The sequence below is a fragment of the Phalacrocorax aristotelis genome, chromosome 1 (assembly GCF_949628215.1).
Source record: "Phalacrocorax aristotelis chromosome 1, bGulAri2.1, whole genome shotgun sequence".
NCBI classification, from domain to species: Eukaryota; Metazoa; Chordata; class Aves; order Suliformes; family Phalacrocoracidae; genus Phalacrocorax; species Phalacrocorax aristotelis.
In genome coordinates this window covers 72,651,585-72,675,389 of record NC_134276.1, presented here as the reverse complement: position 1 = coordinate 72,675,389, position 23,805 = coordinate 72,651,585, and the positions used below count along the sequence as shown (strand labels likewise).

General features: G+C 38.6%; 1 protein-coding gene across 1 annotated transcript in view; it reads right to left on the bottom strand.

Annotated features, from left to right (window-relative positions):
- Positions 1 to 514: 514 nt before the first annotated feature.
- TSGA10 (testis specific 10) overlaps positions 515 to 23,805 on the bottom strand; it is a 33,877-nt gene continuing 10,586 nt past the window's right edge. The window contains exons 7-16 of the mRNA XM_075083123.1: positions 22,966 to 23,117; positions 21,434 to 21,549; positions 16,244 to 16,398; positions 15,003 to 15,058; positions 14,607 to 14,775; positions 12,271 to 12,381; positions 11,641 to 11,826; positions 4,898 to 5,100; positions 4,469 to 4,573; positions 515 to 653 (exon numbers count right to left, since the gene is read on the bottom strand). Of these exons, the coding sequence (XP_074939224.1) occupies positions 515 to 653; positions 4,469 to 4,573; positions 4,898 to 5,100; positions 11,641 to 11,826; positions 12,271 to 12,381; positions 14,607 to 14,775; positions 15,003 to 15,058; positions 16,244 to 16,398; positions 21,434 to 21,549; positions 22,966 to 23,117 (1,392 nt within the window). The remainder of the gene's footprint in view (positions 654 to 4,468; positions 4,574 to 4,897; positions 5,101 to 11,640; positions 11,827 to 12,270; positions 12,382 to 14,606; positions 14,776 to 15,002; positions 15,059 to 16,243; positions 16,399 to 21,433; positions 21,550 to 22,965; positions 23,118 to 23,805) is intronic.

Here is a 23,805-nt window from a genome sequence, read left to right as displayed (position 1 = left end):
CTCTTAAAAGTTGGGCTTGCTCCTCCTCAGTGTTACAAGTATTTGAAGACCTTTAGAATGCATTTATGTTTCTTTTAAAAAAGCGCACATATATAGAGTAAAAATTATTCTGAAAACTACTAGAAGAAGACAGGCTGGAGAGTCGTGAGCTTTTATGTAGGAAGATGAAAATATTTATATCTACACCTGCACAAAATGGTGGCAAGTCAAGTAGAGATTTTCTGTACCATTATTTCTATTACTGTTTTAAGAATTTATGACTATAGTGTCCCGGTGCAAGTAGTTGCTATTAACCATATAGTTTTGATACAGCTCAATAAAACAAAATAAAAGGAGTATCATCAAAAGATTGTGGTCCTGAATCTTCATGTAACTTTTCTTGGAGCAATATAATTCCATGAAACTCAGTCAATATTTCAACAAGACATATCAGAGTTTATCCTTTTATTTTTATCCCCATCCCACACCCACACCCCCCACCTCAGTGTTTAGAACTTAAATGTTGTTGAACCACTTACCCTTCTAGGGACCAGTCCAGAGACCAATCAGGAGATCGATGATGGGAATGTTCAGGTGATGATGTTCTTAATGTAGAGCTTAACTGATAAGGAATTGCATGATTTTGGCATCGAAGCTCCTGTACAGCATGTTCCCTAAATAAACATCATTTTAGAATGAGACTAAGCACTTTTCAAAAATCATCAATATTATCTCACAGTCTTATCTTTTTTTTTCCTATTTAAGATTGGCAGCTTTTTTATTTTAAAAGGATATGTGGTGTGCATCATATACTTCTCTGAAAGATTAGTGACACACTCTGTATTACTCCCTTACTCAGATTTAGTTCTACATATCCATTGTCTCTATTTTCCCTAAAAGACAGAAGCTAGTCATGGTTGCTTCAGGTTAAACTCTAAAAATTGTAAAAATCTCCAGGAAGGAAGAGCCTAATTTTAAGGTTATTCACAAGGCTGCAACATAAGGACAATCACTAAAATCAGCAATGACATTAATGTAAGAACAGCGTTGCTTGTGGTATTCTTGTGCTGTTTGAGTTGGCAAGACCAGTGGACTAGAGTCTACCTGAAGTGCTGTGGAGCTGGTGGATATTCAAGAGATGCTGGGGTCCCAGCGGGAAGGTTGTAAAGCAGTAATCTAGTCATTTTGACTGCAAGAGGTGGGGCCTGGATACGGGATCAATCTGTAACTCCTGCATCTGGGTATAGGGGGAGGAAGTACCTGGGATTGGATAATACACTGGAAAATTTTGGAGGTACATACTCATCTGTGATCCTCGTTTCAGGCTGCCAGTTGTTTACATACAGAGAATGCAGTATGGGTTGGACTGGGAAACTACTACAAGGGTGGCTACAACCACCCCTGAGTTTCAGTGCATAACCCCAGTAAAACCTGGACAATGGTTCATTATAAATGAATGGGTGCACTGAGAGGATATCACTGATCCAGGCTGGAAAAAAGGACTCCAAGTTGCCCAAAACCTTGCAAATGAAGGTATAACTAGGACCGCCTGTATGGTATGGAACTGAAACTGACTCCAGTGTGACTTAGCAGACCTACCTATGGAGTGGACCACTGAATGAGGTCACCAAAACCTGCAGGAGAGGGATCAGATCCAGCACCAGCTCATGGATCTGAATCTACAGGCAAGAAAAGGGCTCGCTCTAGCAGCAGGAACCCAGTGAGACGGTAGCAGTGTTCCACCTCGCTACCAACATCCCACAGCCTTGTGCCTGGGGAGGTGTCGTATGTGCTGTAAAGACTATGGACCCAAACATCTACATTGGCTGCTAGTCTTCCTAGCGTTATTGCTTTTAAGAGCTTTACTATGCACACGGTGTACTGTCTGTAATGGTCAAGATGGCGCTGGCAAGGGTGGGAAGTCAAAGTGCAGCTGCTTGTACCTCTCACAGGTAACATTGCCCTGTAGAATACCAAGTGTGGGTATGAATGTAGCAAAACCGTGACTAAAGGAAAAAAGTAATGATAAGCAAGTGTTTTATTTGGGAGGAGACTGGGGCAGAGAAAGGGAGGTACAAGAGCAGCAAGAAGGGTCAAGAAACAGAAAGGCATAAAAAGATATGCAAGTGATGTGAGTGGGGCTGTCCAGGGGTACCTGACAGTCAGTCCCTGTGCTTGCTCACTACAGCCAGAACAGAACACTAAGTCAAACCTGTTGTTTCCACATGAGTCCAGACTGCTTCTGCAGTCAGGAGGATGGAAAGGATAGGCAGGTGCTTTTCCTGAGTGGTAAAAAAACCCAGACAGGTGGATTAAGCCTCCTGGTATCACTGTGTTGGTGCTCACTCAAGGCCTGACAGCGCTGGCACATCCACCTCCTAATTTCAGGCATTATTTCATTCTGCACCGAGGCAGTAAATCAATACAACTGGCTAAGTCAGTGTTAGAACAAGGATATCATCTACCCACTTCTTTAAACTAACAACAAAATACACCAGTCAGTACTCACATCTGCTGCTTCCATTATATACTGTCATGATACTGACTTTAATGATAGTATTTTTCCTCTCTGGCTTAATTTCTTGTTTTCACTTGCCAGTATCGGAAAAATAGATTGGCTGTAATAAACCAGCTTGGAGCTTTAATCCCTTTCCCTGCAAGCAAGAGAGATAGATACCTGCTCTTGTAAAGCATGACTTTCTGAGGAAAACAGAAAAGAGAGAGAATCTTTGTAACCTTTGTGGGACGTTGGAGGGACACTGCTTTGATGTTATGAAAAAGCCAAAAAAAGAAAAAAGCTCTAGTCTTCTGAAGACAGCTAAATTTAACATCAGCCTCAGATTTTTATATGATAACATTTCAGTCCTTGCTGTCTAAGATTTCTGCACACTGTTTTTGCAACTGACTTACAGACTGCATAGTAGAACCTAGATTTGTTCTTTCCAAAACAATTCAGGTAATTATGTTTGTAATTCTCTTGAAGGAGAAGTTCTCCTCAAGAATGAAAACTGTCAATCTTTGCCTCAGCATAAGTTCACTCTAATATTTGTTTTGCTAACCAATTGTAAATGAAGTGTTGACATTATTGCAACTACAAGCATCCACATGAGTAACAAATTATGCTTAACTAGGAGAAGAGATTAAGTATGGAGGCGGATTCAACTTTCTGCCAATGAACACTTCAAGAACACTTGCGGTCCGTACCAGGGAGCACCCATACACTGTGAGATGGATGCACTCACATAGCGGGAGTAGAGAAACAACAGTCAGAAGAAGATAGAGTTTATTTTAAAACAGAAGTACTCCTGTATTAGCCTACAGTCTGGCTCATTCTATGCAGCTGAAGAAGCACAAATGATGCCACCTTTTAAACTGACTTGCACATCTAACCCAAAAGTTTTGCAGTTTTTGCCAGGACTTCAGGGTAAAGGAGAATCCAGTTTGAAACAGAAACATACACTGAGACATTTAAGAAATCCACCTTTAAAAGACCTAACCTCAGGTATAGAGATGCCCCTCCAGAACCCTCATCCTTTCTTATGAGAGAATAGAGTATCTACAAAGTAATTTACTACAGTTAAACAAGACAACTGGTTCTCAAACCTGTGCTATAATCACATCACTCAGCTTCCTTTAGCTATCTTTGTTACATACTCAAAATAATGCCTGACACTGTAATAATTTATCCTCAATACATCCATGAAATAGAGAAGTACTGTTATTTCACCGATAAGAAAATTATTTAAGACAGAGACTACGCAGATCAACTAACTCATGACGCAGTCCAGGGACCGCTCGCTGGTACTGTGGCCAACTCATATGAAATGGCTTGTACATATTGTTACACTCTCTTCCCCCCCAAACCCCCCCAAAAAGTAAAATACTTTCGCCATACTGCCATTTGGGAACCATCCCTTGTGTGCCCCAAGCAGTACCTGGGAGAAGACGGGTTGGTATGGGCTAAAATCATTCCAGAATATGTACTAACAATTACCCTGTATGAGCAAGTATACAGCTGTGTGGACCTCTCAAGTCAATGCTCTGACCTAGTTTAGTTCACTAGTCTGGGTGTAGCCAAAAGGTAACCATTCATATCACAGAACTAATAGTCTGTAAATCACTTGTTTAGCCAACTAGTCAGCTAGATTCTCACTAAAGATCAAGACAAGCATCAGTATAAATAAATGAAGACAGACGAGCATCTTCAGGAAAGTGATCTATCCCATCCTAAACCAGGTAATTCCAGAGGGCGGTTCATCTGTCTTGGTCCATTGGCTATAGAGGGAACCTTGACAATTAATTAAGACAGCATGCGTAACAGCTACACAGACTGAATTCAGTGACGTGAATAGCCTCCGAACACACAGGAGATACACGGCAGAGCAAAACCAAACTTTGCTGTTTGTCCTACAGATTAGTCTAAGTCTTAGTACTATTTGCACTTCACCCCAATTAGATGCAGGAATTGCAGTACAAAACATATACTTGCCTTTCAAAGCGCTCGGTCCCCAGCTGTCTTTTGGTGATATCCAGTTCTGACTCTAGCTGAGCTGCTCTGTTGCTGAGGTGAGTAATATCTCGACTCTGTACAGTGCTGTAATGTTCATACACATTAATTAGATAGCAACTATAATCCTCCAAGTATGTTACCAAATACAATTATCCAAAACTAAAAGGGCAGCTTTACTATGCAATTAAGATTAAGAACATTTTTTTTGGAGCAAAATATAACACGACACAGAAAAGTCTAATAGAGTATAGCCAAGGAATCAGAAGCAGGTTTTTGGTATCTTCTGCTGTTAAGGTAACCAAGGTACGCTGGCCATTAGAAAATGCAGCTAGATATAAAACCATCTGTGTGCATATACACTTGGGAAGAATGAAAAACCCTCCAATATTCTCCTGGTAATTTACTCACAGTTTATTTTCTGCTAAAGAAAGTTGTTCCTTGAGAAACTGAACTTCAGAGTCTTTTTCTTGCTTTGCTATCTGTGACTGAAATTCTTTCTCACGAGTGGACACAAGCAAAGATTCCAGTTTTTTCATAGATGCTCTTTCACTTGCCAGTTGTTTTCTCAGCAGTTCTATCTCAGAATGGGTTGATTCACACTTGTTCTGCAGCTAAACAAAGATTTTAAAGTTTTATCCATCCATTATGGTAACTTTTTTTTAAAAAAAAAAAAGGAAGTCTGGGTTCAATGACCAAAATTCACTCCAAGATGGATGACTAGCGTTATATTTGCCCTCAGACAAAATCCTGGTCAGGTTTATAAATTCACCCAATGTGAATCAGAATATTAATGCACTTGATAGAAGTGACAAAATGCTATGAAATATATGGATCAATGGATACAGACTGTAGACAGAATCATTCAAGAGGAAGGAAGTTCTACATTTTGTTGAGGTGAGAAACTACTGATTAACCATTTGAATGCAGGAAATGACACCTGGTATGACAAACCAATACCTGCATCTCAGGCAGAGTGAGATTACACTTATTGTACTCAAAGGAGCATCAAGAATAAATTTTGGGGGAAGGGAAAAGAATAAAGTCCAAAATGAGATTATATCTATATCTATACATCTTGGGGAACCTAAAGAAGAAGAATACCCATAAAACCTAGAATGTCCCACTGAAAAGGGAACAATGGACATACTGGAGACACAACTACACAAAAAGAAAAAAAGAATCCAAGGGACAATGGGTCAGGAAAATCTGTATTCAGTCAGATACAAAGACACAGAAAACTGCCTGTTTTAATAGCGTAAGGAAGCCAAATGCTATTTTTCCTTCCTCTTTTCATATATGCATTTTAGTATGTCTAACAGAGTCCATTTGGGGTACTGCAAACAATTCTATCTCTATTTTACTCAAACCTAGTTTACATTAAGCACAATAATGCTCACCCAAAGGTCAGAGTAGATCTATGAACCAGGATGTCTTAACAAACTCCCCACCTCTCCAGCACATTCTTCAGAATTTTCAGAGGATAACCACTTGTATGTTCAAACCAGGAAGATACTGAGAGAACATGGGCTATAGGCCAACAGGGAAAAAATACAGGGAAAAAATAATAATTGAAAAGAAAAATGCTCAGAAAAAAGAAGGAAGAAAAGAAAAAAGGGAAAAAAGAAAAAATTTTAAAAAGGGAAAAACAAGCAAAAAAAGAGCATTTTTCACTTTCTAAAGAAAACTCAAATGATTTGGGTTAATTAAAGTAAACGAAAAGGTATCTTCAGTCTGAAAGATCCAATTCGCTACTAAGCATTAATAAAAAATCATGGAATCACAGAATTGTTTGGGTCTGAACACACCTTTAAAGGTCATCCAGTCTTACCCCTCTGCACTGAGATGGGACATTTTTAACTAGATTGGGTTGCTCAGAGCCCCGTCCAGCCTGACCCTGAATGTTTCCAGGGATGGGGCATCTACCACCTCTCTGAGCAACCTGTTGCAATACTTCACCACCCTCATTGTAAAAAATTTCTTCCCTGTATCTAGTCTAAATCTACCCTCTTTTTGTTTAAAACCATTACCTATTGCAACAGGCCCTATTAAAAAGTTTGTCCCCATCTTTCTTATAACCTTCCTTTAAGCATTGAAAGGCAGCAGTGAGGCCTCCCCACAGCATTCTCTGCTGAAGAATCCAAACTCTCTCAGCCTGTCATCATAGGAGAGAGGCTCCAGCCCTCTGACCATTCTCACTGCCCTCCTCTGGACCCACCCCAACACTTCCATGTCCTTCCTGTACCAAGGGCTCCAGAGCTGGACGCAGCTGGGGTCTGTCTGCAGGTGGGGTCTGACCAGAGCAGAGCAGAGGGGCAGAATCACCTCCCTCAACCTGCTGGCCACGCTGCTTTTGATGCAGCCCCAGATACGGTTGGCTTTCTGGGCTGCAGGCACATATTGCAGGCTCATGTCCAGCTTTTCATCCACCAGTACGCCCAAGTCCTTGTTCACAGGGCTGCTCTCAATCTCTTCATCCCCCAGCCTGTCCTGACTCCAGGGGTTGCCCCAAACCAGGTGCAGGACCCTGCACTTGGCCTTGTTGAACCTCAGGAGGTTCACACAGGCCCATTTCTTGAGCTTGTCCAAGTCACTCTGGATGGCATCGCATCCCTCCTGTGTATCAACCACACCTCTCAGCTTGGTGTAGTCTGCAAACTTGCTGAGGGTGCACTCGATCCTGCTGTCCATGTCACTGATGAAAATATTAAACAGCACTGGTCCCAGTACAGACCCTTGAGGGAGACCACTTGTCACTGGTCTCCATCTGGAGATTGAGCTGTTGACCACTACCCTCTGGATGCGACCATCCAACTACCAAACAGTCTATCTATCAAATCCATATCTCTCCACTTTAGAGAGAAGGATGCTGTGGGGAACCTTGTCAAACACCTTACAGAGTCCAGACAGATGACATCCGTAGCCCTTGCCTTATCCACTGAAGTAGCCTTTGCCTATAAACAGCTTTGATATTCTACTTTTGTATTTCAGAACAAAAGAATACTGAAAACTATAGACAGCATAAGTTATAGGAAAATACACAGTATTAGAAACACTCAAAGAACAATATTATTCAGCATCAGGTTTAATTCCCAGGTCTGAATATACATGTGCTGCAACCTAGTATTCCAGATTTCTGCATTGGAATACTATGTAAAATAAGAGCCCTATCTGAAGGTTATACTTGGCTGATGAAAAACTACTGGCTGAAAGGTATGAAAAAAAAACCTGAACATTTCCCAACTTCAGACTTTTCTCCAACTCTCCAACTGCATTTTTGCATTTTTCTCTCCTAAAACCATTGCTGCTCTTCACAGTCCTGGCAAGCCCCTTCACTGATAATCTCACAGAAGGATCCAGGAAGGCTTAGTCATATTAGATCTCACAAAAGCTTCAGGCAAACATCATATGCTGGAAATCTTCCCTATTGAAAGCATCATAGAGGATTCCACAAGCATACAAAAGACACCATACACATTTGGCTGGAACAAATAACCAACTCTCAAACAGCAGCTTTACCCATGGTGTATGGAAAAGACATAAAGGTCAAAAGAGAATGCTGGAAACCTGTGAAGAACAAGACATCTCAGCTGGAGCAGAGAACAGACAGAACAGTGACAGAATCATACTGAAAATATCTGAATAACCTGAGTATGTATGAACAATTTTTCAGAGTGTATCCAAGCTGAGTATTTAACAATTTGCCTATTGAACATTAATTTTGTAGCTTTGGTAAAAATCAAGATCAATGGAAACTGATTTTCAAGGGAAGTTAAGGAGAGATTATTAAAGAGATATTGATGCTTCCTAAAACAGTCAAGCATTTTAAAGTCCATTTCAAGTTTCTTTGCTAATGAACTACTCCAGCTATTTTGCTTACTTAGTGACTAGATATAAAATCCAAGACATCTTTCAAGAAAGCAACCAGTAATTTTAAGTCCTAACTTATGTTATTCATAGTAAAACCTTGCAAAGCAGTGAGCTTTTAGAACAGTATACAGCATCCACCCTCTGAGCAGTAAGCCCCTGAGGAATGCCAAATCAAACATTCAAAAAATTGAAACACTAATCATCAACAGCGATTCTTTGATCATTCCAGATCCCAGCATAGATTTAGATCCCTTAAGTGTAACATTAACATCAACTTATTTTTCTAATACATATCACGTATCCTTTCTACTTTCTCTGCTGTACAAGTGTTGCGTTAATGGTAGGAGTCTGAGGAGTGGCTAGGGGGAGACCCTACCATTGAGTCATGAGGTTCAGACAGGACCCCCTTGCTTTCTAAACTCCTTCTCAGAGAGGAGTCTAGGTGCAGCTAAGTCCAGTCTTAGTCTCAGACTTGGTCAACGGTTTAATTTCTAAGGGTTGTAGAAGTAACCACCCATCAGGGTATTTGTTGTTAGTAATGAATAGTACAATTTATTAGAGCAACAGATACACACGTTCTTTGGATTACTGGTGATAAGGTTGCTGGTTACAAGACACGCACAAATACTAAGATGATGAGTAACACTGCTAGGCTACAAATGCATTAAGCAAATGTGAAGCATTGGAGATTTGAAGTGAAGCTATAGAGAGGTTTCTAAGTTTTCTCAGGGAAACAGATGGTACACCCAGATGTTTAGATCTTACCCAAAGGCCTCCCAGTGGAGGGGAAGGAGGCTCAGCCTGTCAACTGGTCCCAGAAGTCAGGGTGGTACGCGATGGTATCTTCCCCAACACCCTCTTTCTCTTCACACATTTTATACTATTTTTTACCTTTCAGGTGGAGCTTGAGTGGCTCTAGTCATACATACCTTTATTATGATTGGTGTAGAATTTCCTCGCTTTACTTTTAAAAGCATAGACTAGAAGAAATTCAAAGCACATGCCCAGTAAGGGGTGGTCGCACCTTAGAGGCGGGTAACTTTTGGGATGGAGGTGTGTTTTGGTATTATAATGACATTATAATGAGCAAAGTTCACCAGAAGGACAGCATTTTGTCAAAAGTATGACGGACTGTTGGCCCAGGGTAGCAAATATGCAGCGTACCAGCTCCAGGGCACCTCGAGTTCCCATTTATCACAGAGCCTGGCTGCGATGCCCCCACACCGCTCCACCCTCTGGACAACTCCTCTTAGAGTCAGTACACCAAGTTCGCCTGGCATTGCCGACATCTATGGTTACTAGGGAACTTCTGTGGAAGCAGCTGCACTTCACCCTGACAGCTGCTTCAATGCTGTACCTTTTCTAAAAACATAAGTTTAATTTCTAAGTCACCTCCAGCAATTATTCCACAATAAGTTAACCACTGATCTAATAATTCTTTGACTGTATCTAGTTTAATACAAAGTTCTTCTGTAGACATGAGATTTCCACACATAGAGACTCTCTCCTGATGTATGGTTTGAAGCTCTCCTTCCATTTTCAGAAGACACTTGCTTATGGCAGAAATCTGAGATTTGTATGCTGCTTCTGTTGTTAAATGCTACAGTAAAGCAGTATCAGAGAATCAAAACTCTACTGCAAAGAGAATTTAAAACTGCTTCAAAAATCCTACAAAAATACCTCTATGTAATTGTGGTGAATTTTAAGAGGCAGCAGTCATTTATTCTGGAATGAACTTCAAAGTTATTTCTTCAAATAACTCCTGTATATAAAAACTAGAAGAGAAGAGCTCTTGCTTCTGGCAGCAGAACCAGCTACTGACATTTTAACTCTATTCCTAGAATTCTACTCCTTCTGCAGAGCTAATAAGCTTCAAAACTCTGCCATGGGCCCATTTCATTTTCAGATTAGACCCTCTTATTTTAGCAATAACTGTATTCTTGCATGTAGATGATCAGTGAATGCTGAGACTGTCACATTTATACTGCTGTCACCCATAAACTCAGGCATGACCAAGAGATGACAGAAGTCGCACTAAAGATAAGCCCATAAGCCAGCAGCAACAGTTCTGACTAAAGGCAGAGTTTTCTATATTTTAAATTAACATAGTCTAGGTTTTTCCTTCTAGAAAAATGCCTGTACTTTGCCCTGTGACACCTGACTTGTATTTCTGGTCACTTTTAACTACTTAATTTTCAGTAGGTGGCAGAATGAGTCTGGGAGGTTGTTGACAAAAGTAAAAGGGAGAGATAAAGCTCCGTGGCTTCCTTGAAGGATTTCTTATCCTGAGACCAAAAGAGATAATTGTAAGGGGTGCACATCACATTAATTCTAGCTCTGTCTTGCCTAAAAAAAGCACAAGGAACACAGGGCACTGCTAAGCATGTTAAGATTTTTGACTAAAAACTTCTGTGGTTTAGATATTTGCCTTACATGTAACTGCTATGAACCCAAACATGATATCCATCTGGAATTGACTCAATTTGCTGACACAGTTTTCATGAAGAGGCCTGTTTATTGTGATACTTAATAGCAGGCACGTGGGAAGGAATTAGAAGGGTGAAATCCCTGCCTGTCTGAGGCTGGCTGGACAAACGAGGACCATGTACCAGTTTTATTATATTCAAAAATGTCAAAATCTGCCACACAATCTTCCTGTGCTGTTTTGCTACTGTTCTCATCCATTCCCTGAAAACCAGCAGCTTGTTTCTTCCTGAGCATCTAATGTGCACAGGTAGTCCTCAGTAGCCTACGCGGTATGCAGGAAGTAGAGACAATCTGCAACAAAAACGGTAATAACCCAAAACCAGAAGACAGTTTATGTAATGTATTTTCAAACCCATGCTGTACATGCCCCTTTAAGTTCTTCAGATTTTCAAGTGGGAAGAGGATCTTTGGGACACCTAAAGCAGTGGAAAGAAGGTTGAAAAGCAGGAAGGAAAGAAAGCAGGGACAGGAACATAACAGGTGACAAAGCTCTGGGTAAGTTTCAGGTATGCTGCAGAGTTGTGTTAGACATCATGCCTTCAGTCATTCCAAACATCAAAGCATTTTATAACATTTTTCCTTGAAATATGCTATTATTTTTTAACATTTTTTTTCCAAGTGTGACTAGTGGAATTCTAGTCATGTTATTAAATAAACTCAATCTCCATAAAGTTCATTGTAGCAAGTATCTCTAAAATATGAGAAGGGGCATTGAGGATAATTTTAAACAGCTTCAGGCTTAAAATACTACAAGACCATTTTGAGGATGAACTATGGAAAGGATGATTTAAACTTACTTGCTCCATCTCTGTTTCAAGGGACTCCATCTTCTCTTTCAACCTGCAGTTCTCAGACTCTGCACTGATCAGTGCCCATCTAACAGAGCTACAATCTGCTTCTGCCTGATGGCATTTTGCTTCCCAACTTTCTCCTTGTTCACGGGCTTTGTGGTAGTTCTCTAAAAGCTCGCAGTTCTCTCTTTCCTAACACATAAAGCTTGTTTGTTTAATAATTTACAGTAAGCTTCACAAAAATAGGGATATCTATACATCTACAGGTATGACATGGTACTGGATATTAAAAATGGCTAAATTATGATTACAAATATAAGTATAGCAATATATTGCAGAAATATTTTTATTATTATTATTAAACCCATATGTTAATAAAGACAAGAGTCCCAAGTCTCTGTGTTATTCTCTGTCTGAATTCTTCAGCTTAATAAACACACACACACATATATAAAAACACTGTGAAATATACTTCCTTACTTGTGTACTGCAAAAACAGCTAAGAAAATATGTTCAAATTATTAAAATGCAATTAAGTTTCAGCTAGGAAGCAAATTCCTCCATGGAAATACAGTTAAAATTTCATTTTTAGTTAAAACAACAGCTTTTATTAACAGATTTAATCCATATACTTACTTTAGACTTCAGTATACCCTTCAGTCTGACAATATCTGTGTTTGAACTCTGGGCTTGCAACTTCATATCATCAAGCTCATTCTGGTACTTTGCTAGTTTTTTATATATCACCTATAACAAAAGATTTGTTTCATAGGGTTAAAGTATACTTTTTGTAACTTTATTAAAAAAGTAGAATTCATTTTTATCTAGCACCTATGGCTTTATTAACTAGTTATTTAAAGGCTACATAAAATCTAAACCCTGTGTATTTCTGTAAATAAAATTTTGCATGTGTCAAAATGTTTACCTTCTTTGACTTACAAATAATGCTAAATCTTCTTAAAAAGAAAAAAAATATCAATAAAAGAAGGTAGCAGTTAAGAAGAAAAGGTCAGATGGTTTATGTAGCAGCTAGGTGGTCATAACAATATATCCTGCCCCGTTTAAGGAGCAGGACTCAGAGTCAGTTCTCTCTTTTTTACATGTTACAGTCTCTTAAAAGCCCACATTTGAAAAGCAGGAGACAGCTAAAGATGGAATTAACTAATTAGGTGGTTATCTCCTTATCAGGAGAAATAAAGCCACAAGTATTAGGAGAAAGCACAGAGTTCTGGCAACTATTGCTTGAGAAATAGAACAGAGTAAAGAAAAAAAAAACCTGCAGAAAGGCTGTCTTGGAACTGCCCTGTTCAGAAACTCTTCCTTCCTTACAAAATTACTATGATAACACTCAGCTGCAAGAACCAGTACGGGTGTGGGCAGAGGCGAGGAGAAAAAAAAAGGCTATGGAGAAACTCCTGTTCCTATCGTGAAAAGGCTATAAATTGCCAAGAAAGCTTCTGTGAACTTTTCCAGCAAGCCCAACTGAAGAAAAGGGAATGCTACTTTAAATACCACCTAAATTAATGGAAGAACCTAGACTAACCATTGCATATTATAGAGGCAAGCCCATTAAAAAGTAGCTGATCCTGTGAGGCTAAGACTTCTTGTTTCTAACTGCTTCTACAAGTCATCCAGGCATTGCAAAGGAAACCCTGAAGGTTTCAAAAGTAGGTAGAAGCAACAGGGGACTTTGTTTCAAACCAGCTGACCTCATCAGTATCAACTGTGATTCTGAGAGACAGTAAAGAATAGTGATTCCCTGGAATAATCTCTTTCAGCAATCCAAGTTTCTGGAGACATTCGCTACCTACCTTTAGTGGTTAAAGCTACTAGGACCTCGACTTTTCTAGCATACTCAAGGAGGCTTCTAAAGAGAAAGATTAATGTGTTTGAGAGAAGAGTTGTTTAGCATGGGAGTTGTCTCACCTAATTTTTGCAGTGCAGAATTAGGCACCTGATTTAAACTAGTCAGCTGTGCTTCCTCTATAATGAAGGGAGAGAGACAGGTAAAATGAATCACTTGAAAAAACAGGATGGGATGAATTTCCTTCTGGAGGACTTTTCTTCACTTAAAAGGGAGCCTGAATAACTTTAAACTTTTATATAGTTAAAATCAGGTGAAGTTAATCTGTTCCTGCAAAGCTAAGTAGCACTTCTAGAGGAAGAGAAAGCCAGGTGAGCAAAAAGTATTTGCAAAGACAAAGATATCCTAAGCAGTAGAATAAGTGCAGAGAAGAAAGAGCAAGTATCAGAAAACCTAAATGAAAGCAAGAGATTGAACAAAAAGAAGAAAACCCAGAACATTACACAGTCATGAACCACTACAGGTATTAAGCTTAATTAAGTTTAATTTCTAGCTGCTTCACACTGATGCATGAACATTTTGTGTGCATGAGATGATGCTTTAGTTTAAGTATTTTAACTACTTTCATTAGTAACTGCACAGAGATAAATAACACAGTAGATGATGTAATGTTGTATTACAAGCAAATATTTCCAGCATCTTTTTATCCAAAAGCCACTTTAAAGGAACGTAAATACAATACTATTATTAAAATTTTGAACCTTATTGAAGTGTGTACTGTGTTAAATTGTTAGCAAGCCCAATTCATAAGCTTTTAAGTACTCTAGGCCAGTCAGAGCACAGTATAAGAAATACTTGCTGCCTCCTTCATAGTACTTTTCCAGATGAGCAATAGTTATAACTGCCAGTGTCTTTACATGAAGATTAGAAAAAAAAACATTAATGAGCTGTTCCTCAAGATAAACATCCAAACCATTACATAAGAATACAAATACACAAAAATAGCTGGTCCTCTTTATACAGGTGAGCTGAGCAATAAGGGAAAAATCAGTTTGAAAAATGAGTTTAAAAAGTAGTTTGCAAATTTACTTCAGATGAGGGCCCACCAATTCTATGCACTCCTTGGAAAATACACATTTTTCCTTTTTAGTCAGGGGTACAAATGTACCTGATTTTCTTGCTTAATATTAGAAAGATGCTCTTGTAACCTGTTGTTCTCCTGAGCCAATGAGTCTCTGTTCTTGTTAGTCTGTGCAAGTTCTTTTTTGGTTTCTTGTAGCTGTTGATGCAAACTGGTGATATCTTTCTCACAGATACAGAGTGCTTCAGCAGATTTTCTGTGCAGCAAATAATAAATACTTCAGGTATGACAATACTGCCCAATCTAATAGAAACGATAGCTTCTCCAGTGGTTAAAATTGCAAGTCAAGAAACAAAGCTGTAACGTTTTAATATTTAATAGAGTAAAAAAAGATTTATACATTAACACATTATATGATTCAATTTTTAGTTAATGTTAGAAATTAATCAAAATTTGATAATGATCTTGACATTTCATCCTTACTTTGTGGAACGCTCCAACTCAGAAATCAGAATCTTGAAATCTGAAATTATTTTCTCCTTAAAAAGAAATAAAAAATTAAACCTCTCACCACTCTTCAGTACAAATGGAAAAAAATTTAAATAAGATTATTTATATTTTCCTTTTATTCAGCTAACTAATGCAAAATGGATTGTCGTTTTCCAAGTTTCATCATGTACTGTTTAGAGATAAAAATTCTGATAATCTATTCTGGCAAATAAAGGAACAAATATAATTACCTTATGCCAAATATAAAAATTTTAATTAATTTTTTTACCCTTTGTGGTTCTAAAGGTAGCATTTGGCTCACACTCCCAGAGCTAAATTGTATCTTCTGCCTATTTGATAAGTTATCACACTTTTTCTACAATAAATAAACTACCAGAGCCTGGTAGTTTGTAACTGATAAAACAAGAATTCCATCACGAAGTGCATTACTTTACTCCCTTGTCTCTGGATACAGATATTAAAAGAAGCATAGATGGGCTAAGGAAATGTCTTCCACTGGAGACACAAGAGAGGTGAGAGACAGCCATCTCTTCTCTAAAATGGACACCATTTTACAATTTACAGTTTTAAAACAGCGAAGTCAGTGCTTATGCCAAGATGATTTTAGCCTGTCCTGCAACATCTTTTAAGATTTCGTTAAAAATCAATGCGAGTTCCTGAGTTAACAATCACAACAGTTAAAAAATACCTTATTTAGTTTATCCTTAATCAATATTTAGGTGACTTAAGCTGAAGTGAAAAATAATGTTTCAGAACTGAGAACTAAGCAGCTTCATTACATAGTTTGAAATCACGCTGTGCAATATACCTTAAGGTGAAAAGAACATAATTCAGATGCTTCTTCAGTGACAACAAAGGCAATATTATTTGGCATCCTGCATCTTTAACATCGGTGGACCCCAAGGAATTTTAGGCTAGATTTTACGATAAACAAAATATTTTCCTGGCTAATTTACTCTCTCTACTTCAGGGAAGTAGTTAAAGTCTCCTCTCTTAATAAGTATAAACCATACAAAACATCAAACATGAGATGCGCAGCACTGCTCAAACCTACTGCTGTCAAAGTCAACATGAATTTTATTGTTGCCTTGAAACTGGAGCAGAAGTAGGTCAGCACTGAGCACTGTTGCAGATACCAATATAAGATAGGTGTGATGACCCAACAGATCCTTTCCCTGTTTACCTTTTGTGACTATTTACATGTTAGAACATACTTTCGTTGCCAGGCTTTCCTCAAAAGTAGCAATCTTCTCTCTTTCTTCTTCCACACAGTCTTGCAAAGACGCTTTCTCTTTATCAAGCTGTGCAATTGTTTCTTTCAAAGTACAGATCTCCTCTCGTTGTACAAGACTTTGTCTTGAAAAGTTCTCTGGACACAATTAGAATGGTCTAATTTTTATTAATTCAACCCATTTGAAATAAAAATTCTTTTGATACACTTCTAAAGCATAAAAGAACATGGCAAAAGCTCCCCTTCAAGAAAATACCGAAGCATGTACCTCTTCGGAACATATAAATAATCTGACTGATATTTATAAAACTGCAGTCTTCCTTAGATCATGGCCTTAAATTACTGGGCTCAAAACAAAGCTATCGTTAAACAGCAAATATTTAGATCATTAAAAATAACTTTCTTGGGTATTATAACAATAAAGGCTTAAACAGAATTACAACAGACAGAAGCAATACATAGACTACAGCGTGTAATGACTGATAAAGTAAAAGAGATTGATATCCTGATAATAGCCAGTTTTTTTCTGAGTTTTTTATTTTAAAGAACTTTATGTAAGAGTAATGCAATTATAAAGTTCAACACCACTTTAAAATTGCAAAGATAATAATGAAAAAAGTAATTTACTCATTACAGAATCAAATTCTACAAGATGTCTCTCCTTATCTTCATTCAGCTAATAAGGTGTTACACACCACATTTACCTTTAAATGGTCAGAGAATCAATCCTTATACAATCTGCATACATTGCATTCGCAGAGGAGAACCACAGGAACCCTTCTCTTAGAGCGGACCTTACATCTCATAAAAACCACGCAGGCTGCACATTGATCTTTAGATATCAGTGTAATTGGGCTTATTGAATGATACTTAATAACTACTTCCAGGAGATAAAACATTCAAAATAAAATTATCTGTAGCTCAGTCTTTCAGGGACATCATAGCATATAGTCACATTCTATTTTTTAACACAGAACCTATTTCAAAACACAAGATGAAAGATGCTCAAGTTTCCACCTCAGATTTTTGGATGCATGGCTCTGGAACCTACTAAGACAGTGTTCAAACCTGACTCTAAGGAAAATTCTGATGGAGCAGCTAATCCTGGAAACCATTTCCAGGCACATTAAGGACAAGAAAATCATCAGTAGCAGTCAGCATGGCTTCACACAGGGGACCAACTTGACAAATTTCTATGACTAAATGACTGGCCTGATAGATGAGGGGAGAGCAGTGGATGTTGTCTGCCTTGAGTTCAGTAAGGCCTTCGACACTCCCATAAGATACTCACAGATGAGCTGTTGACATATGGGCTGGATGAGCAGTGAGATGGATTGAAAACTGAACAGCCAGGCCCAGAGGGCGATCAGTGGCACAAAGTCTAGTTGAAGGCAGGTAACTAGTGCTGTGCCCCAGAGGTTAATATTGCATCCAGTCCTGTTTTACACCTTCATTGACAATCTGGACGGCAGGACAGAGTGTACTGTCAGGGATTTCGTGATGACACAACACTGGGAGAAGCGGCTGATACACCAGAGGGTCATGCTGCCATCCAGAGGGACCTTGACAGGCTGGAGAAATGGGCTGACAGAAACCTCATGAAGTTTAACAAAGGGAAGTGCAAAGTCCTGCACCTGGGAAGAAACAACCCCAGGCACCAGTACATACTGGGGGACACCTAGCTGGAAAGCAACTTGGCAGGAAAGCTGGGAGTTCTGGTGGACAGCACATTGAAAACAAGCCACCCATGGGCCCTTGCTACAAAGAAGGCTAATGGTATACTGGGCTGCATTAGGGAAAGTATTGCCAGCTGGTCAAGGCCAGTGATCCATCCCTTCTGCTCAGCTGACGAGATACACCTGGACTTCTGGGTCCAGTTCTGGTCTCCCCAGTACGAGAGAGACATGGACACACTGCAGAGAGTTAATGAAGGGCCATGGAGATAATTGAGGGGCTAGAGCATCTCTCCTATGAGGGAAAGCTGAGAGAGCTGGCACTGTTTAGCCTGGAGAAGAGAAAGTTTGGGGGGTTGGTATGTCTTACAAATGTATATAAATGCCTGAAGGGAGGGTGCAAAGATGACAGAGCCAGGCTTTTTCAGTGGTGCCCAGTGACAGGACCAGAGGCAGTGGGCACCACCTGAAACACAGGAGGTTCCCTCTGAATATCAGGAAACACTTATTTTGACTGTGAGGATGACTGAGCACTGGAACATGTTGCCCAGGGAGGTTACAGAGTCTCCTTCCTTGGAGATATTCAAAAGCCATCTATACACAGTCCTGGGCAACTGGTTCTAGGTGACCCTGCTTGAGAAGGGAGGTTGGACAAGATGACGTTCAGAAGTGCCTTCCAACCTCAACCATTCTGTGATTCTAAGCAAGGGTATGTTATCACCATTTTACAGAGGAGGAATGAAGGCAGAAAGATCAACTGAAAATGCTATCTGGTTATTCTGGATGCCCAAACTGTGACCTAAATTTTCAGGACAGAAAGTATTACATACTCAAAAAAAACCCCAACCATGGATTGCTGCCACAGCTGTGAGTGCACAACATTTCTTAAAATTAATAACCAAAGTCTCAAATTGGGCATTCTGAAAATACATCATATGTATAGTTACTAAGCAATTCTGAAAATCTTTGTTGTACATCACCCCAAAATTCTAATGTACAGACAACAATAATATAAAATACTGCATAACAACATTTAACAGTTTAAATAGCGTATGCTTTCTCTTTCTGCAATTACCTGCTTTATTCACTGTACTTTTGGCTAAGGAGACAGACAAGTTTGCTTCACTAGACAACACTGATTTGCTCCCTACAAAACTCTGCAAAAGTTGGCACAAAGGCTCCTACAGAAAAACACCACATGGTAATGTCATTAAAAACAACACTGTAAGTTAAAAAAAATAAACTTGGAGTTTATTTATTAAGTAGTACAGACAACCTTAAGACCGGCATTCCCAACTTCTTAGTGTTTGTCTGAAATAAGTTATTTAACTTGTGTGAAAAACAAAAAGCACGATTTGGATTCCCACCATGTGGCACATGACATAGAAGACGAACCACTGGGGGACTGTACTGCTGTTCTCTCTGCAGACAAGCACTGGAAAGAGACACTTTGCAAAGCTTACATTATTTTGCTGTCATGAGAAGGTAACACAAGACTTGGAAATCTCAAATTCCATTACAGACTCCAAAAGGGAAAAAGTTCTCTAGTGGGCACACACACTTTCTTTCCATCTTCTCCAATTCTACCACTCCAAGAAGATACCATTAGCTGCTCATCCTTTCTCTTCACTTTGGTCAGCCCCAAGTCTTAAGGTTTCTCATCCTAGATTCCTTCCCTACCAAACCTAAATACCTAAATCCACATTTTCCATCTCAATCTCCTTTTACTTCCAATCTTTCTCCTGCTTTCAGTTTTATTGTCCCAGTCCTAATTATTCTGTGTGTATAGCTGCCCACTGGCTCTAGTCATGGTGTGTGTCCAATAGCTCCAAGTCCTACCCACAATCTCTGAACTAGTCATCCAATTTTTAGGATTTTTCCAGTCTCTTTAACCACTTCATACTAGCTCTCCTCACTGGATGCCTCTGATCATTCTTCGCTCCCCTACCCCCCGCCCTTATTCATTTTCAGACTCTGATTTCTTGCATTGCCCCAGCTTTCCCTGGTGCCATATCCACACTCTGTCTGTCCATTCACTGGCTCCCAATCTCGCCGTTTCCTGCTTACAGTCTCCCCTGATAGCCAGTCTTCCTCACTGGAAATTCTTGTCCAGCCAATATCCCTATTCTTGTCTCCTGGCTCTTTATTAAGTTTACTTCTCCTACCTATTTCAGTAGGATTACGCTGCCTCATCCAAATTGTAATCTCAGTATCCTCTCTTTATTGATCCTTCAGTAAAAGCCTCTCAATTGTTTTCTCTTAGTACATTCTCTCCCTATACCCATAGCGTAGTTCCTCTCCTTCAGGATCTTCCACTGTTATCCCTGTGGTGACAAGATATTAGCACAATATAGACGGTCTCCATTAATTTCAAGATTTTTTTTGCCTGTACTTGCCTCACAGTAATGAAAAATCCTAATGAATCTAGGTTGGAACATGCTTCAATCATGATATGAGACCTCAGATGCCAAATTCTGAAAAGCCTCTGTTCAGCTTTAATGAACTTTTTGGTTTTTTTTTTAGTCTTAAAATATGCTTCACTTGGACACATTTCCTGGGAACGATCAAAAGCATGCAACAACACACAGACTGACATGCCTATCAAATATTACATCCCTTGCTTTACTGTACCAGGGATATAGGACTTTTAAAACAAAATATGTGGGTTTTAACGTAGACAAAACATCTTTTTCTCTAGCCTTCTCAGGAGTGGCTTAAACACCTTAGCTAAAGTGTTAAAAAAATTAAGTTCACTTTGAATGCTTATTCAAAGCAATTTATTTATTTGAATGAAATGTTCATCTTGAATGAAATGTTTAAATCCAAATAAATAGAGTTTGAAATTTGTAAGTAACAGAAAACAAGATGTTTTAATAGCATAAGGCAGCTCTAACATTACATGTCATTATCTCTAGGTTAGCTTTATTTTCCCATCACAAATTCAGCACTGCCATTTAGAACAGATTATGACAACTGCATCTATAGAAAATAACAGAAGATGTCTAACACAATATAGTTGTAATTTTGGAAGTGAGAACACATTCCTTGCCACTACAGGAATAATAATTCCTATATCCACTTCCTTTACTCCCATAATATAAAAAAGGTGCAACATACAGTATAGGATATAAAGGATGTTTTCCCAATTCCATCGTCATCATCTTATGACGCCGAGAGGTGCTAGCACTGCCTTAGTGAATCATAAATATAACTGATGTGCTCAGACACTGCACATTGGAATCAACACATATTGTTCAGCTGACAGTGTGTGCTGTCACTGAAACTTACCTGAGAGCTTTATGACATAATTTTAAAATGCAAACACTTTCCAATAATGAAAGCAAACAGATGTTTTGCACTTGAAATGCTAAAACTGTCAAAAGTAGATTTGCATTCAATACTTTTTCTTTCAGCCCGTAAGAAGAAAAGAAAAAGAAAAATGCTGTAATATAACCATTAGCCTATTGAATTTTATTACAAAAACTGAATATGTCACTCACCGATTTTTTCATCCAAAAGCATAATTTTCTCTTGGGTAAGTTGCATTTCATACTTTTTCTTAATAAGGCTTTGCTGAGCCTCTGAAAGACTCTGTTCTGTCTTTTCATTCAATAAACTGGAAAAGCAGAAGCATTCAACAGGGGAATGCAGAAGTTTATATGTTAATTTTTTCCTTTTTGAAATGTCACTAAAATTGCAAAAGTTAAGAAAAAGCAAGATTCTTCTGTATATTTAAGCCTGCTTGGGATCTTTTATTAATTTTAACCTTGATCTCTGGATATTGAAGTCTGAATACTCCAGAAGAATAAGAAGCATTCTTTACAGCAGGTGGACATAAAAACTTCTCAGAAATTATTAAAATAAAAATCATCTGGGACATACATTGGAATGCTTGACCTATTTTAAGTTATACCCAAGTCATATGTTCAAATCAAGTAGTAATATTAATGATTCTGAAACTGTTGAAGAAAGTGAAGGAACTATCAGCCTGGTTTGTGGGGAAAAGAAAAAGATATTTTAGTAGCAGCAACTAATCTTCAACAACTCAATCTTTTACAGTTTACAGTGTTCATAGATCTGACAACTTATTATAAAGCAGTAGTAACTCAGGACTGAACTTGCAAAGGAGTTCATGGCATTTTAGAAAGCACAGCATCCTTAGAGAGGCATTGCAGGCCAGCATAATATTGCACGCTAGCACCCAGCACTCCCACCAGTCATAATCCAACACAAAAGCCTGCAACACCCACCTGTCGACTACACCAGTCACTTGTAAAGACACACAGGTTTAGGAGAGTGTTTGCCTAACTGAATTATATTTAAGGAAATACAAGAGGAAAAAGTCACAGTATCTTCTCTTGCGGTCTGTTCACTCTGTAGCCTAGCTCAGTGTGCAATCTAGTCCTCCTTATCTCCACACACTCTTCACACGTGCTTCGTCTTTCCCTCCAGTCAGTAAATTATCCTTTTTCATCTTGCATTTGCTGACCTGTGCTTTCTTCCCTAAAGGCTTCGATTGAGTCTAGTCTCACTGTGTGCTTCAGACGTGGTTAAGAACTCCAGCTGAGCAGCAGGCCACAAACCCTATGCAAGGCTTCAGTTTTATTTCCTCTCATGAAAAAACTCCAAGACTAAGAAAAAGATGTTTGAAACTAACTACACGTGACACTCATTAGTTTACATGTTTGTTTGCCTCTATAAAAACAATAATAAAAATAAATTTTTTAAAATTCAGATGCAATTTACCAAAAAACATCAATCCTTGCAGCTTCTAGTAGAAAGCTCCTAACTCCAATTCAGAGTGAATTTTACTTTCACTGAAGATGATTTTCAGCATATAATACCAACAAGCCAAGAACATTTACATATAAATAAGCACTGTGGAAAACAATTTCATTCTAAAAAGAAGGATGGTTCTTAAGAACTACTATCATAAATTCCTTTCCCTTTGAGCTATATAACAGTTACGAAAACCAACAAACATAGGCTGACATTACTCATCAGACTAATGTAATTATATACTTTTACTTACCTAAGTGAAACATATTCAGCTTCCTGTCGGCTCAGCTCAGTTTCAGAGTCCAGTGCTTTTCTTGCCAGTCTCTTCATCTCAGTTTCCAGAGAATCAATGGTGTCTTTCATTAGCTCTACTCTGGACATCTGTTCTAACTGTTCCCTATCTAACTATAAATATAATAAAATATTAAAAGCTGAAAAAAGCTGATGGGTACATAGAACTTCTCCTATTAATTCAAATTCTACTCTGTTTTTAGCACAAATCTTTTACTGAAGGAGAAATGTCCAAGAATCTCATTTAGTCAGGGCCTGACTCCAAGTCTAGTGAAGGTAGTTTGCAAAGAGCTGAAATACTGTTTTCACTTCCTTTGAAGGACAATCATTTTCCTGCTTTCAGATCTCTGGGGATATTTTCATTTATTAAAATAAATTTTAGGCTGGTCATTATGCCCAAGGACAAAAATGTTTGGCATTGATCAACATGAAAAGTTTTCAGTGCAAAATAACATAACAGAAAACATTATTATTAGTGTAGGAAGGGAAAAATCGCAGTTCTGGTTACAATATTACCAATGATGGATTTAGACCTCTACTAAGTTATATAGCTATGCTGATAACTGCGTAGAGAAATCACTGTAAAACAGTTGCATAAAGCACTATATGACCAAGTTACCACCATGAGGCCTTCAGGTCTGGGCCTATAACAAAGAAAGGGTCCAGAAACTCTTACACAGACTCCAGCAAAGCTAGCTTGAAATCTCCAGTTTAAAGAAAGTTGTGTTTCATTATTAAAATGAATCATAGAATCATAGAATCGTTAAGGTTGGAAAAGTCCCTTCAGATCATCAAGTCTAAC